This window comes from Spodoptera frugiperda, chromosome 10 (assembly GCF_023101765.2).
Source record: "Spodoptera frugiperda isolate SF20-4 chromosome 10, AGI-APGP_CSIRO_Sfru_2.0, whole genome shotgun sequence".
Classification (NCBI taxonomy): domain Eukaryota; kingdom Metazoa; phylum Arthropoda; class Insecta; order Lepidoptera; family Noctuidae; genus Spodoptera; species Spodoptera frugiperda.
In genome coordinates, this window is record NC_064221.1 from 805,450 (window position 1) to 822,228 (window position 16,779).

Below are 16,779 nucleotides of genomic sequence, written 5' to 3' on the forward strand. Positions count from 1 at the left end.
ATTATAAATAATTATTTGAAATATAATTCATTATTTGGAAAATATGGTATTGGAGAGAGAAACGAGAGAGGTGATCGTTTTCTGCAATTCTGCAGTGAAGAAGATCTGACTATCGCAAACACCTGGTTTAAACATCATATCCGTAGGCTATACACGTGGATATCGCCGGGGGACAGATACAGGAACCAGATAGATTATATTCTTATAAAATCTCGTTGGCGATCGTCTGTTCTGAACGCCACTACCTTTCCTGGAGCGGACTGTGGGAGCGATCACCAGCTCCTTGCTGCTGTTCTAAGAATACGTTTCAAAAAATTAAAGAAACCAAGCAGAACACCAGACCTCCGAAAAGTAGACTACAGCGGATTTAGACAGAGCTTCAAGGATAAGACTGATAATCACCCTGGAAATGGCGTAATCTCTTGGAGTGGCATGAAGGAAGTCATAATACAAGCAGCTAAAGAAAACGCAGTTCATAACACCTTGATGAAGAACTTCATTACAAAAGACACCGAGCGCGCTATAACGGAGAGAAGAATGCTAAAGGAAAAAGGATTGATCTCGGAAGAAGACCATCAGCGATATTCTGATCTAAGCGCTGAAATACAACGCCGATGTCGGAGAGACAAAACTGACCAGATTAATAATCTCTGTGAGGAACTGGAACGGAACTCTTTAAAGCATCAGACCAAAGACCTTTTTCAGAAAGTTAAAGATCTCACCAGAACGTGCGCTTTCAAAACGTGTTCAATAAAAGCAGAAAATGGAGTACTACTTACAAATGTGAAACAAGTACTTAGTCGCTGGAATCAATACTGTAGCCAACTCTATGATGACGTTTCTGCTGACTTAACACCATTACCCTGGGACATACAGGAAAAGGAACCAGATATTTTACCAGCTGAAGTAGAAAGAGCGGTGAAAACTCTAAAACCTGGTAAATCTCCTGGCAAGGATGGAGTTCCGGCTGAACTTATTAAAAACTGTGGCGATGAAGGCATAGCAATGTTGACCAACATCTGTAACGCTATTTGGAACACTGGGCAATGGCCGGAAGAATGGACCGAGTCGGTTTTTATACCACTTCATAAAAAAGGTTCTACCACGGAATGTAGCAACTACAGAACCATTGCATTAATTTCGCATGCCAGCAAAGTTCTCTTGAACATCATAAACCATCGGCTCCATCATTACCTTGACCGCCAAATACCCGAAGAGCAAGCTGGTTTTGTTAAGGGTAAAGGAACCAGAGAGCAGGTTCTCAATATACGGCAGATAATAGAGAAGAGCCGAGAGTTCAACAACCCCGTAGTGCTATGTTTCATAGATTACAGTAAGGCCTTCGACTGCGTGAGATGGGATAAGCTATGGACGGTTCTTAGAGAGATGGGAGTGCCCGAACATCTCGTTCGCCTTATTCGTAACCTCTACGTGAACAACCGCTCCTTCGTAAGAATCGATACCGACTGGTCTGATGTATTCGTCACAAAGAAGGGAGTTCGACAAGGTTGCATACTCTCTCCAGTTCTGTTCAATATCTATGGAGAGTACATAATCCGCAAAACAGTCGAGAACTGGGAGGGAGGTTTTCCGATAGGAGGGAAGCGCATATGTAACCTTAGGTATGCCGACGACACTGTCCTTTTAACAACATCCATGGAGGATATGCGACTACTTCTGCAGAAACTGGAGGCGGAGAGCTTGAATCTGGGTCTAGCCATCAATAGGAGCAAAACTAAACTTATGATAGTAGACCGTGCTCAGAAGTTAGCTGATATTGATGACATTGGTGTAGACGTCGTCCAAAATTACATCTACTTAGGCTCCCAAATATGTAACGATGGCAGTTGCGAGCCGGAGATAAGGAGACGTATAGCTATGGCCAAGGACGCTATGACCCGCCTTAATGGGCTGTGGAAGAATAGGGGCATCACCAACACAACCAAAATGCGCCTGGTGAGAGCATTGATTTTCCCGATATTCCTGTACGGCGTGGAAACATGGACCATCAAAGCAAGAGAGAGGCAAAGGATTGACGCATTCGAAATGTGGTGCTGGAGGCGGATGCTGAGAATTCCGTGGACTGCCAAACGCACAAATGTGTCAATCCTTTCACAGCTTAAAATCAAGGAGCGTCTCTCAGCAACGTGCTATCAGCGTGTGCTGAGCTACTTTGGCCACATAATGAGACGCGAAGACGACAGCCTCGAGAAATTGGTCATTGTTGGAAACACGGAGGGCAAAAGATCCAGAGGCCGCTCGCCGACAAGATGGTCTGACCAGCTCAAGACCACGAAAGCAACAAAGTTTTATGGCGTCGTTAGCATAGCATCAGACAGAAGCCGATGGAGACAATTCGTGCGCGCCAGAATCACCCACCATGACCACGATCTTCAGACATGAAGGACCGACCAGAGAGAGAGATAATTAATTATATTTACCACAGAACGAGAACTACTGCCTGATCTGTTAAATACGTTCCCTCAGTTGCCTCTTACGACAGCCGCGGGGAATGCAGCGTGCAGTCGACAAATGGTGGTTGCTCTACCTACCTATCTGTAAGGTAACTTACTGAGCGATCTAAAATAAAAATGAATTCACAAGGGATGTCAGGTGGTTTAAGAAAAAACTGTCGAGTTTCAGAATATGTCTTCTTTATTGCCCATAGGTGCTTATGAAATAATGTCCTTGTGTAAACTTATCGCCTACTGATACATCACTTAGATTATCAGATATGTACCTAATTACCTATACAAAAATAAACTTAACAATAAATGTCTAGATACCTAAATGCAACATGAATATGATTGATTGTACATTTTATATAATGCAACAACAGAACAACCATGTATTTACTTAAAACTAGGTTATATGTATAAGTAAATAATATACGCATATATTTAATACATAAGACTACACAAAAGACTACATTATTCCACTCGCAGTATTCTCTCACTCTCTGTCTACAACACCGTCTGCCATTTGTTCCAGAAACAGGCGACTGCTAATGTCAGCTCTCGTAACACCTTCTACGGGAGGTGTTGTACTCGGTCGGTGGCGCAGCGCACTCAACGGATGCCAGGCAGAAAGGAGGAGAATGCTCAAACCTAATAGACATTTGCAGACAGACTCTCTACCACGCACAGGTACACTGGGGCGCAGTGATGTTGAAGTTCGCTGTCTGATCCGCGAGGTCCGGCGACGGTCTGAATACACGCCGGTTGTTGATCCCGTAGTACTGCTCGGTGCACGCATCCGTGAACTGCCAAGGGTGTGTCAGGAACGTGCCTTGGTCGAGACTCGCGCCCGGTTCAATCCGGCCGTAGAACACTTGCCTCCCCTCGAAGTTGCGCCACCACACGTTCACCGGACGCGACGTCTGGTTCGTGAAGCGGACAGTCACCGGAGTATCGGAGTTTATTGATTTCACGAGAACATTTTCTCCCTTCTCATTAACGTCGTATATAAACTCCTCGAACGCCATTGTGATATTATCACCGGCAATATATTTACTGACAAACAGCAGCAGAGTGCGCACCACAAATGGTGATGTAGTGTTACAGCCTGCGGCACACTGGGAAGTAGTAGCGAGTCGCCGCTCGTTGCTGCTTTTATAGCTTAAGTCATTGAAACGATTCTGACAACCGTTTTCATAACTATTGTAACCTGTTGTAGTTTTCATAACTATCCTAACCTATGTTAACCTCTAACCAGTAGCAACGAAAACCGTTTAATTTTCGTTACAACTGGTTAGAAAACTAAACGGTTTTCGTTGCTACTAGTTTCTGAAAAGAAAGCGTGCGTAAAACGACGGGCGATTACCTAGTTGGAATTAGTTGGAAACATACCTATAATTATGCGGCAAAATGTCTGAGAAACAAACTAAATTATTCAAACCGATATAGATACCTAATGTTCACAATTTTGTGAACATTAAAGTTGTATTATGTTGATATGTGATTATGGCACCGACTTCTACCTATCCGTGCGGGGATAACCCATTAGTACTTAGAATGGTAACTTTTTAGTAAGTATTAACTTTTTCTTTGTTTTCAGTTAATGGTGTTTTGAAGTCGGTTTTTTAGACACAGCTTTTTTATTTATTTATTTTTTCTCTTTAGTAAGTATAAGACTACATAAACTTGTTTTGATTGACTACTTAATTATGATCCAAATAAATGCAAAGTTCTATTCAACAAAAATTACAAACATCCGAACATAGTAGTCCTTTTTTTGAAGTCGGTAAATAAGATAACAAAATAATAGACTTATTAGACAAAACTCTTAGTTTGAGTGGTCGCAACCGTAATGAGCTAAAGTAGTTATTGCAGTAGGTAACCTACCTACCTACCTATCTACCTACCTACCTACTAGATGGCTTTTTCGATTGTACAAAATTCTTGGTATACTTATTACAGTAGTGAAAAGTAGATGTTACATTGTATAAGATAAAAAGGCGTCATGTTATAATGAAAAGTAAGTGCGGCAGCGGCAAAGCCATGCTTTGGCACGAATGAGCCGGCTCGACCGGAGTGATACCACAGTACACAGGAGTGATACCACACTACATAGGAGTGAAACAACGCTTGTGTTGTGTTTCACCACGTGAGTGAGGTTACCGAAGGCCCAATTCCTCCTCCCCAACCTTCAATTCCTCAAATACCCAACTCCCAAAAGGCCGGCAACGCACTCGTAACTCGTCTGGTGTTGTGGGTGTCCATGGGTACCGCCAACTCCTTACCATCAATTAGTTGATCAATGTCCTCGTTTGCTGCCCTATCAGATAAAAATGGGATCTAGACGTTGATTCTCTAAAACCATTGGTAATTTTCGACAATTTATTTGTGGTCTGTAATAGCCTGAATCATACATCTTTCTTTATATATAAAAATCAATTGTTGTTCGTTAGTCTTGCTAAAACTCGAGAACGACTGGACCGATTTGGCGAATTTTTCTCTTGAATTATTAGTGAAAGTCCAGGGAAGGTTTAAAAGGTGAGAAAAAAAATGTCTGAGGCGGTACGAAGTTTGTCGGGTCAGCTAGTCTAAAATATAAATATAGGTAAGTCGGGTTTTCCTTCCTGACGCTGATCGCTATACCTTTGGAACGCACGAACCGATTTCCGCGGTTTTGGGGGCTCCGTGGGGTTTATAGCAAAAAAAAAGTAGAAAAACAGGGAAAATAATTGGTGGTGAAACGGAGTTCGCCAAGTTGGTTACTACTCGTTTAATTTATAGGGAGAAATAAAACAAAGTATGGATTATACATTCTTAATTTATATCATAAAAGTAGCATTAGGTATAGGTACAATAAAAAAACAATAGGATTTATTGTACAATAGCTATTGACATGAGATTCACATAGGTATAAATAGAGTTTAGATAAAAATTAGGCATCACATACATATAACTGTTAACAATAAACGATTTAACCTCTTGTATGCCTCTTGTATATGGATATATAGGTACCTATGTAATAGAAAACACATTGTGTCTCGCGTGGATCTGCGTTCCGTCACACCAAGGGTTAATGTCTAAATTATTTTTCCTCAAATTCTACTGTCAGCCAATCTAAAGTTCCCGACCAGATCCAGGACCCGTGCGTAAGGTGCGTCGCGTTCCGCGCGCGGCTCGAAGACCCATCAGACCAGCACAGATGAGGCCCAGCAGGGCTGATGCCTGATCCGGACCTGCGGACTACCTAGCGGATTTACCGGGGCTCCGGCTCGAAAAGCAGGACTAGGAACGGGGTGGTTTTTAGTCAGTAAGAGTCTGACACTCCCTCCCGCTCGCCCAAAGCGGGAGAAGTCATTGCATGATAATCCCCCTCAAAAAAAAAAGTTAATCTAAAGTTGAAAACATCTATGAATCAGAGGATCCACATAATAATAGGTACCTATACCCAAAACAATTTAAAACTTTAGTTAGGTACAAATTCATGTGTGTTTGCCAAGAATTTGGGAAATTCTAGCTAATCTAGGTTTCTATCTATAGATTAGAAGTACATGAGCACTAGGAACTAATTTCCTAGTGCTCATAGTAAGTACGTGTATATTGTCAAAATGTAAAAATGACTCATTTAAAATTTAAACGCTGATAATACAACTGGACATATGGATTTATGTACCTAACTTAGTGACAAAGCTACAACTACACTTTGTTTCAAACCTAACACATCTTTTGATAGACGGGATAGACAGATTGCGGAGCATCATGACAAAAGGAAAAGCAAGTGTGAGCACAACACGAGGGCTGAGTGATGTTAAAGTTCGCTGTCTGGCACGCCAGCTCCGGCGGCGGCCTGAATACAGCCTTGTTGTTGATCACATAGTACTGCTCGGTGCACGCATCCGTGAACTGCCAAGGGTGTGTCAGGAACGTGCCTTGGTCGAGACTCGCGCCCGGTTCAATCCGGCCGTAGAACACTTGCCTCCCCTCGAAGTTGCGCCACCACACGTTCACCGGCCGCGACGTCTGGTTCGTGAAGCGGACAGTCACCGGAGTATCGGAGTTTAATGATTTCACGAGAACATTTTCTCCCTTGCAATTAACTTCGTATACAAACTGTTCGTAGGGCATTTTTGTATATACTATCAAGTAGAAACACCGTCAATTACTTTTACTCGACAAAAGGTACCACGGCGCGCACCACTAATTTCGCGAATAAAATTTAAAATTCCCGCGAATGTCGAGATGTCACAGTGCAATGTAGCGTTTCAGTCCGCACCAGGGGTAAGACAATTCCTTAGAATGACAGATTTAGGGTCTTTATTTGTAAAATGCGCCATCTCTTATCTCCATCCAAAACAACTAGTTGATTTGTACACTCACAGATGGCGACACAATCGAAAAGAAATAGTTTATTACAAAAAAATACATAGAATATCTATTTAAATATCTAAATTATTTACATAATTGAACTCGTATCGTATTATATTTTTAAATTTTGTGTAGCTTTTAAGCTGAGTAATAATTACTATAGCAACACAGAGAATTGATCTCCATATTGATTATCAAGTGTTAAATTGTCAATTCAAAAATATGGCGGCTGCTCCTTGCGTTTGCGCTTGTTTGTAGTTTTGTTATATTTTTGTACCGTTCTTCGTGAAATTAATCCTCTGATCCGCGTTGAGTTGAGTCCTCTCCTCCGCAGTGAAGTGTACGTATTTCTCGAAGTTTTTGTGCGAGTTGAGCTTTTAGTTCCTCCACCATACCTGTGCAATCGTATTTTGCGACGAACGCTGTGTTTGTGCTGTTTCTTTGCGATATAGACGCTCGTGATTTGTTTTCATCATGCCTAAACGTTGTGCATTAGGATGTTCTAATAGTAAGTATAGTCATCATATATATATTCTACCATTATCTTTTTCTTCTTCATAGATTTCCAAGAAGAGTCTAGTTGAAGTACCTACTTACATGCTGGTTCTTAGTGCAATCCGGCGTCATTTTAAGTTAATCAAGTGCCGTAGGTGTATAAATTTGAACAATATAACCTGTAGCCTAGTAACCTTAAATTGACAGTATCTGAAAGGCTAATAACATATTACCAAATACTCAAGATCGTATAATAAAAAATGCTTTTCCGAAAGTACCGGATTCCGTAAGAACTATGAATTGGAAATATGTTCATTATTTTGCTCTTTTACGACTATTTTGTACCTTTATTTCGATTTAAACTCTTACGCTTGGAAAAATACTAAAGTCCCCGTATACCGACCGACTGCCGACAGATGTACGTGATACCGACTCCTCAGGAACCTATCTGGCAGTAGAGTAGAAATTCGTAAAACAACAATCTTTCAAAAACTATTCACGCATTGTTTTTGGATTCGATACTGAAATTACGATAATGAATTTTAAAATTTAACATAACATTACGTCTTTTAACACTCGCCTCGGAGAGGTAAGCAGAGAACATACAATGTAACGCCTACTTTTCAACCTACCGTGTTGGTAGTTATTTAATTTTTTAATTAAGTTTCCTAGTACGATTTACCTACATCATGTCGATCTTAATTTATTATGCCTAATAAAGAAATTGTTCGTATTACCTACTGTTTAATGCAATCATGGTCATTAAGTACTTATGTACCTATAATTAAGATACGTCATTGGGTATATTCGTAACTAAATTTTTGTATTTAGGGAACAGAGAGTAAAGTTCCCTAAGAAAAGGAGGATCCTCGACCAGGCGAGGTGATCAGCCTGGCGGGCTTTCTGCCCAACTGTTGTTCGTTGGGATTTTCTATCCGTGTTAATTCGCATGTAAACTTCGTATGTGCGATGCAGGATATTTATGACGTCATCCATTGATTTGCTCGTCGATAGTCTATGTGTGACTTCTGTCATCTGTCACTTGTCAATGTGTCAGAGTGTCGCCACATCACTCCCCCCCAAGACCGGAGGTCGATCCTGTTGAGACGGCTGTCGATGCTTGAGATGAGCGGTGCCAGAGCCAGTGTAGAATGTCCCTAGTTCCAGTGAGTCGGAACTGTGCCGCTGAATGCCCCAGTGAGTCGGGTGAGCGGTGCAGGGTGATACTCCAGTGAGTCGGAGTAGTGAAGCTCGCAGTATCCCACGGTGAGTCGGGGAATAGATGCTGCGAGGGTAGGTGCGTAGTGGCTGGCGTCTGCGTTGACGGGAGGAAGGCGTCCTCAGACCGTGTGCAGAGTGCTGTGCCTAGACGCTGATGAGGCCGTAGGGAAGAACCAGGCTGCATATCTTCGATGTAGCGTGTGGTGGTCCCTGATGAGGCCGAGGATGCTGGTTGGCTGCGACTTGATTACCGCTCAGCGGAGAAGTGATGGGTGAGGGAGGTGGCGATGAGGATGACAGTGCTGCTGATCTGCTCCGTGAAGGTTGCTTTCAATCACGTCGGGGTCACCACTTTAGGGAACAGAGAGTAAAGTTCCCTAAGAAAAGGAGGATCCTCGACCAGGCGAGGTGATCAGCCTGGCGGGCTTTCTGCCCAACTGTTGTTCGTTGGGATTTTCTATCCGTGTTAATTCGCATGTAAACTTCGTATGTGCGATGCAGGATATTTATGACGTCATCCATTGATTTGCTCGTCGATAGTCTATGTGTGACTTCTGTCATCTGTCACTTGTCAATGTGTCAGAGTGTCGCCACATGTATGTACCTACTTTATATTATATACTATGTATCGTACATACGGTAGGTACTTATTTTATTTACTTTACTACTTGTAGGTTGTAGGTAGGTACAATAAACCTCCGAAGTTATTTTCGGAACATTATGTGTCGTAGGTATTACGCACAAGTACTATACCTATTACCAACGTTTTTGTCGTTCATCCCGATGACTTACCGATGATGTGCTTATCATGTAATTTAAAAAAAAAACACCTAAACCTATATTTCCTTAGTTAGTCGGAACAAGGGACAGGGAAACAAATCGTATCCAGACTACGACCAAACCTGTATTTAATAAAACGTCTTTACCGAAATTTATACCATTTTTTTTTTAGTTACTTTCTACTCTACTATTACTTATTAAGTTGTAACAATATCGTATTCATGAAATTCTTCGAAATAAACATTAAATATAAAGGTTTACTTCTAGCAAGAATTTGTGAAGGAATCGCAAATAAATCGGAAATATGTCAATTTGAAACGTAAATTACAAAGAATCCATTATAGTTAGCATAGGTCGGATACCGGCAGGGTTGGAAAAAAACATGTTTGTTTTATAAAGAAAAAAAACATCATGTTTTAATTGAAAAACAAAAAAATCATGTTTTTTTATTAATGCTTCACTGCTGTTCTAAACATGTTTAACATGTTTTAATCTTGTTTTAAACACGTAAATATGTATAAAATGAAAAAAAAAAGGCTGGAATTTCTATAAAGTTCCGTCAAAGCGGGTCTTTCTTCCGCCCTGTTATCATATTTTTTTCCCAAATAACACACCACACATACACGCACTGTAATAGTTAATTAATAACGCCGAACAAAAACAATTACGTAAAAAAAATACGTGTCCACCACATTACACATGCAAAACATGAATTGATCGATTTCGTTTGGCTTTCGTTCTATCTAAATGAACAAAAGCGAACCGGGAAATCCCCGCGTTTTATGAACATTCATTCACCGCATTCCCGCTTCAGTCAGGGGAATCCCATCTAGTAATATCCATGTTGCCAACTCTTTAGTAAAAAAATATACCATTAGGTTTTTAATTTCTTGAGTGTAAAACTATAAAGAGTATTTTTTTGTGTGTTTTCAACATGTTTAAAACAAATTAGTTTTAATCATGTTTTAAACGTGATACATACTTTTGTAGTGTTTTAACCAGTGTTTTAAACGTATGTTTAAACAAATGTTTTAAACATTGCCAACCCTGGATACCGGTCTATTATCTAAGGATAGCTTTAAGAATAAGAAACTAATCACAAAACACTCCCAAAACATCTCACGTTACAGAAAATTAGTGTCATTCATAAACCTTAAAATTCCGTTTACCGACTAATTTGGTCGGTATTCGGTACGTCGTTATTTTGTAGGGTTCCTTATTCCGTCCAACATTAATTTATCGATAAATCTATAAAACCATGGAATTTCTGTATGCATATTGAAATTATAAGGACTCAATGAACCAATACTTCACATAAAGTAAATACTTTCCTAGTTTACCCGAGTGTTCATCGCAAAAATCGAGATCTTTTATTTCACTGATTTATGTTTTTTTCGCATTCAAATTTACGCAAACTGCTCCTTTTTTAGATTTTGTGGGATAGTTGGAATTGGGATAACTGCACAAAACCCAAATTTAGACTGAAGGTGTATGACGAATTAATGTATCAAAAACACGACGAAGCGCTTCGAGAAAAGGTAGGTAGTGCCCTTGCGCTTGCGCTTCGCTTGGCTCGTCTTGGCGGGGGCACTACCGTGCCCCCAGATTGATTAAGGCTTGTTTCAAGACTTTCGCGTGATAAATACACAAGTTAGCGTAAAAAAACTAAAATGGACGGATCGAGGAGGTCGGTCGGTAACCGGTGCCTTTGTGTTATTATGCATGGTAGCTTTACTGTCTGCAAATAATCATGTATACTGCTAATGTGATTATTTGAAAAATAAGTAATTATTCTTTTTTTTTATCTTTTTCTTTGGTACCTATGCTACAACATATTGTGTTTTCTTTCTGTAATGTCAAATCTTTCTTAAACCAATGGTGAATCTAAAGCCAGTACATATTAATAAACATCACTCAAAACTCAAGTGTTACTTAAAACTTGTTTTAACCAATCAAATGGCTTGAATCTAGTTTTAAGTAATGCTTGAGTTTTAAGTGACGTTTATTAATATGGGCCTAAGTTCTCATGTAATATTTCTTCCATCTTTACTAAAAGTTGTTTACACCAGATCGCGTGCGCCAATGACTTCTCCCGCCTTGGGCGAGGCGAGAGGGAGTGTCAGACTCTTACTGACTAAAAACCACCCCGTTCCTTCTCCTGCCTTTCGAACCGGAGCCCCGGTAAACCCGCTAGGTAGTCCGCAGCTCCGGATCAGGCATCAGCCCTGCTGGGCCCCATCTGTGGTGGTCTGATGGCTCTTTGAGGCGCGCGCGGAACGCGACGCACGGGTCTGGTTCTGTTCGGGCGGTGAGCTACCCTTGCTCGCCGTCCGCAGGCCCGCACTTACGGTGGCCGGAGATCATCCCGCGATCCCCTACGCCCGGAGTGTCTCTCGCGACGGCTGGGACGTGAGGAGGTTTGTTCTCTCACGCGCCCCGCCTCCTCCTTAGCTAGCATGACTGCTTCGCAGAAGGAGGAGACGGCATCCCAGTCCCTCTCGCTCCGCACCATGGCCTGAACCAGTGCCGGGCGCGAGAGGTCGCCGTCGCCGACCACATCCCTGACGGTGCTTGGGGGTTCCAATTTCTTGTTAAGCAAGGATTTACTTAAAAGTAGTGTTAATATCACATGGTGATAGAAAAAAATTGAGTGTAAGTCTAACTTGACTGCTTGTTTATATTATTAGTAGTGTTATAATTGGCTGAGATGTTAGTATTGTTAACTTTAACATGTTTTTTTTTTTTTTCAGAGAACATCTCCTACCATCAATTTCCACATCCAGAAAGGAATCCTGACCGTTTCAAGGCTTGGGTTCATATAGCAGGTGGGAAGTTAGATAGTCCTACTGATTATGAACTGTATAGAAAGAAGGTCATCTGTGATATCCATTTTACAGACAGGGACAGGAACCGTAATAACCGGTTAAATTTTCTAGCTGTGCCATCACTTCACCTTCCTGGTAAGATTTACATATAATTTTTAAATTAAGTCATTATAACTTAATTACTGGGCTTTTTATTATAACTTATTAAATTGAAGTTAATATTTTGCTAATATTGCGCTCAGGCAGGATTAGGCGCACAATGCCACATTCGCAAAATGATTTCGCAAAATGCCACTTTCGCATAATGGCAAAAATATTTATTCAATTCATTCATTCATTTTGGATTTTTTTAGGGTGTATTTTGAGAATGTGTCATTTTGATAATGTAGCATTTTGCGAATGTGGCATTTTGCTAATGTGGCAATCTGCGAAAGTGGCATTGTGCGCCTAAACCATTAGGCAAAACTATGATGTTTTACCCAACAACACTTACTGTAGTTTACTTGGCTATGGTTAGTATTGTTTGATTTTTATATTTATTAGTGTTTATATATGTATATACTTCTGTCACCGTCTTCGCTCCCATGAAAGAATTTTTTAAGTTGTTCAAGTAGTTTTAAGAATTATTGTGATAAATTGTAACATTCAAGCATACAAAAATGAAATAATTCATAAGTTTTTATTTGTTTTTACAGTAATTAATATTATTATTCTCTTATTTTCCAGGCAAGTGTGATGAAGCTGGTACTTCAGAAAAAGTTTTCCTTGTACCTGAACCTGTGATTGAGGAAAGCATCCTTGCTGCACTAAAACCGACACAGGCTGGTATGTACAAATTACATAATTTATAAAATAATAAGCAATATAAATTTTGCCACTACTCGCTTCAGTCAGCAATTTCGCCCATATCAAAGAAAATAATTAGTCATGTTACTCAGTAAAAATATAGCTTTGAGAATTTTGGAGATAAGTTGTAACACAAAACAAACAAAAATCAAACATTTCCTTTTTATTTATAACCCAGTTTTTTTTTTAATAATAAAAAAATATATTTATGTCCAACTTAAAATTAAAAATTCTCTGACATAATTTACAAGTTTATTTTTTAAATAATTAATTATTCTCTTATTTTTCAGGCAAGTCTGATGAAGCTGGTATTTCAGAAAAAGATTTTCTTGTACCTGAACCTGTGATTGAGAGAAGCAGCCTTACTACACTAAAACTGACATTGGCAGGTATGTACAGGTTACATATTATATATATGGATTCTAATTAGCAGAGAAAACTATTAAACATCACTTTTCGGTCTTTTGGCTAAGATTAAAGTATTAAAGGGCTATTAAAGAAAGTCAAAATAAATTTTGGTATATAAATGTATAACAAAATTTATTTCATTTTATTTATTTATTGGGTTTAGTACTCTTGGGTTCGGGTCCAAGGGTACTAAACCTTTATTGTTATAACAAATAACTTTTGAACGATGATGACCTTTTGGAAATGCTGACGGCATCTAGGTCCCATGATACTAAACGTTACTCAAGTTTGAAACTAGTTTTAAGTATTTTTTTTTTTATTATCTGACATATCACGTGATGGTAAGCAATTGCGGCCCTCATGGACTCTTGAAACACCAAAAGCGTTACAAGTGCGTTCCCGGCTTTTTGGGAGTTAGGAATTTAAAGGTTGTTGTTCGGGAATCGGGGATGGGGAAGATTGGGAAAGGGGGAATTGGGCCTCCGGTAATATCCGGTAATGCTGGAGTTTTGAGTAACGTTTATTAATAAGGGCCTAGGTCAACATGCCCAAAAGGTCGTCATAATTAATTTTGGGCCTACTCTAATAAAATGTAATGAATGTAGTAGAATCTAAATGGTCAATAACTGTATTGAACCCAATCAATACTAACTGTATTAATTCACCATTTGGGTTGTAGTAAAACACACTTTCAATGATAAATAAAATCTTCCTATGTTTATCCGTGCTCGGCAATATACTTAAACATATACTCTTATTTTTCAGGCGAGTCGGATGATGTTGGTCTTTCAGAGAAAATTACACTTTTACCTGAATCCAAACATGAAAGAAGCAACCCTGCTGTATCAGAATCTATATTGACAGGTATGTTAATTATAATTATTTTAATATTGTTTATTACACATGTTTTTGGTAAATATATATGTTGTAGCGCGCCTCCTAATTTTATTACAAATTGTCCATGGCAAGGGCCAAAGAGCAAATATAATTGTAAGTTGGTAGACCTGTGCGCGGTTGGCACACCTGGCGCGTGTTCAGCCAATCAGCGTTTCCCGCTCTTAAAACGAAGTGACGCCATTTTCAATGCGCCGCGTATGGGCATACGCGGCGCGCTCGCCCTACTCCCGCCAGAACGACGGGAATATTGCAACACACAACATCTTTGTAATAATTTGTATAACGTAATTTTTCATCTATTTCAATAAAAGTTAATTTCAACTCTACAATGTATAATTCAGGTATTCTATACAAAACCTAGGCAGTGACGAGAAAGGAGGTAATGTAATTTTAGAGCACCCCGACATGGACAGGTTAGGGTTATTATTTTTTAACTTTATACATTGCCTAGGTATTGTATAGAATACCGGATTATACACATTACCTGTAATATAATATATATAAAAACAACTACATATCAATATTTCTAATAAATTTTTTTCACATTACAGATGACTCTGCCAGAATCATAATTTCAGAACACAATTATTGCCAGCTGCAGAAGAAGGCAATAAATAAAAACAAAAGTAAGTTATTATTTAGATTGTTTAGGGGAATTGGTGACAGAGTGCACTTTTAATGGTAACCACAACAAATGGTAAGGGTGTTTTCCTAAAGACCAACCCGATCCCATTAATAAAAAAAAAAAAACCGATTCCGTCAGGACTAGCAAGAGTAGACTGGTAGGAGGCCTTTGCGCAGGAGTTGGACAAGATAGGCTAACAAAAAAATAATATTTTATTTTTTAAAGTTAATAACAAACAAATCTATTAATACATACAGCATACAAATACTATTTCGCTTAGTTTGAGACTAATGAAATTGTGTTTCTTTAAACAGGTAATCATCAGCAGCAAGAGGTGCCATCATTCTGGATAAATCAGCTTAAAACAACAAGACGAAAAATTATAATTTTGCAATCTAACTTGATGAGATCTCAGAAGAGAAACCAAAATCTTAAATCCAGAATAGCCAGTGCGGAGAAAATGTCTGCTGACGATTTATTTAAAAAACTGTCCTGCAAAATGACAACAGCAGCAAAAATTTTCACCAAAATGCAATACAGCCAGACAAGAAAGAAGCCTTCTGGGCGCAGATTCACGCTTGAAGAAAAAGTGCTCTCACTTTCTCTATATAAGAAGAGTCCGAGAAGTTACCCTCTGTTAGCAAAATTTTTCACATTGCCATCAACAAAATCTTTGAAGAGGCTTTTAACAAAAATAGAAGTGGCGCCAGGGCTTAATAAATGTATATTTTTAAAAATAAAAAATACTGTCAAGGATTTAAGCCCAGAAGACAGATTGTGCAGCCTTATATTCGACGAAATGTCGATTTCTCCACAAATCCATTACAATGCTGCAAAAGATCTACTTAGGGGGTTCACAATTAATGGTGAAAAAATTGCAGACCATGTATTAGTTTTCATGGTTAAGGGACTAAGAAAAAAATTTAAACAACCCATCGCATATTATTTTACCAACGCCTTAAATAAGGCACAATTAAAAGAAATATTAAAAAAAGTTGTTTCATATATACGAAGTACAGGTTTAAAAGTTGTGTGCACTGTGTGCGATCAAAGCACAGTCAATGTTAGTGTCATCAATGAGTTGATAGAAGACACAAGAAAAAAATATTTAAGAGAAGAAAAACAATGGGGAAATGAAATAATTGAAATAGGGAAGACAAAATTAATCCCTATATTTGATGTTCCGCATTTAATAAAAGGAATGAGAAATAATCTGCTCACCAAAGATTTGAAATATTTTGATTTTGAAGAGGAGAGTGAAAAAATTGTTAAATGGGACTATTACAAGTTAACGTATGAAGCAGACAAATCCTATGGAGAGTTAAAATGCCTGCTAAAAATCACAGACGAGCACATTTATGTGGAAAAAATGAGAAAAATGAAAGTGAAACCAGCAGCCCAAATTTTTAGCCACACAATGGCTGCGACTGCGGGACATCTTGTGGCAAGAGGAGAAATTCCAGCAGAATGCCAAAATCTGGTAAAATTTACCAAATTAATAGATAATCTTTTTGATTCCCTGAATTCCAATACATTCCATGTACCTGATGGTAAAATTTATAAAGGTTGTGTACGAAGAAATAGTTTGCACCATGATTTATGGAAGAATGCTATAAAAGTTTTAAATACAGTAAAATTTGTTAAAAAAATTAAGGATAATAACAAAATCCGTTTAATTGAAACAAAAGCAATACCATCTATTAAAAACTTAATACGCACAATTGAGGGAATACAACAAATATGGATATTATTGTCTCAAACATATTCATTTGATGCTATGCTAACTCGTAATTTTAACCAGGACCCACTAGAGAATTTCTTCGGGAATATCAGAAGTTATGGGGCGAGGAATACGGCACCAGAC

At 39.0% G+C, this 16,779-nt stretch overlaps 2 protein-coding genes across 2 annotated transcripts; both read right to left on the reverse strand.

Moving 5' to 3' along the window:
* Nucleotides 1-2,637: 2,637 nt before the first annotated feature.
* Nucleotides 2,638-3,597, reverse strand: LOC118277090 (von Hippel-Lindau disease tumor suppressor). Its single transcript, XM_035595758.2, has one exon. It carries the CDS (start codon nt 3,482-3,484, stop codon nt 3,134-3,136), a length of 351 nt encoding a protein of 116 aa, XP_035451651.1. The 5' UTR covers nt 3,485-3,597; the 3' UTR covers nt 2,638-3,133.
* A 2,570-nt stretch (nt 3,598-6,167) lies between these two features.
* On the reverse strand, nt 6,168-6,578 carry LOC118277089 (von Hippel-Lindau disease tumor suppressor-like). The gene has a single exon (XM_050696422.1). The coding sequence runs from the start codon at nt 6,576-6,578 to the stop codon at nt 6,168-6,170; it is 411 nt and encodes a 136-aa protein (XP_050552379.1).
* Nucleotides 6,579-16,779: the final 10,201 nt, after the last annotated feature.

Excerpts from the sequence above, each read along its gene's own strand:
- LOC118277090 (XM_035595758.2), bottom strand. The coding sequence starts at position 3,484 with ATGGCGTTCGAGGAGTTTATATACGACGTTAATGAGAAGGGAGAAAAT.
- LOC118277089 (XM_050696422.1), bottom strand. The coding sequence starts at position 6,578 with ATGCCCTACGAACAGTTTGTATACGAAGTTAATTGCAAGGGAGAAAAT.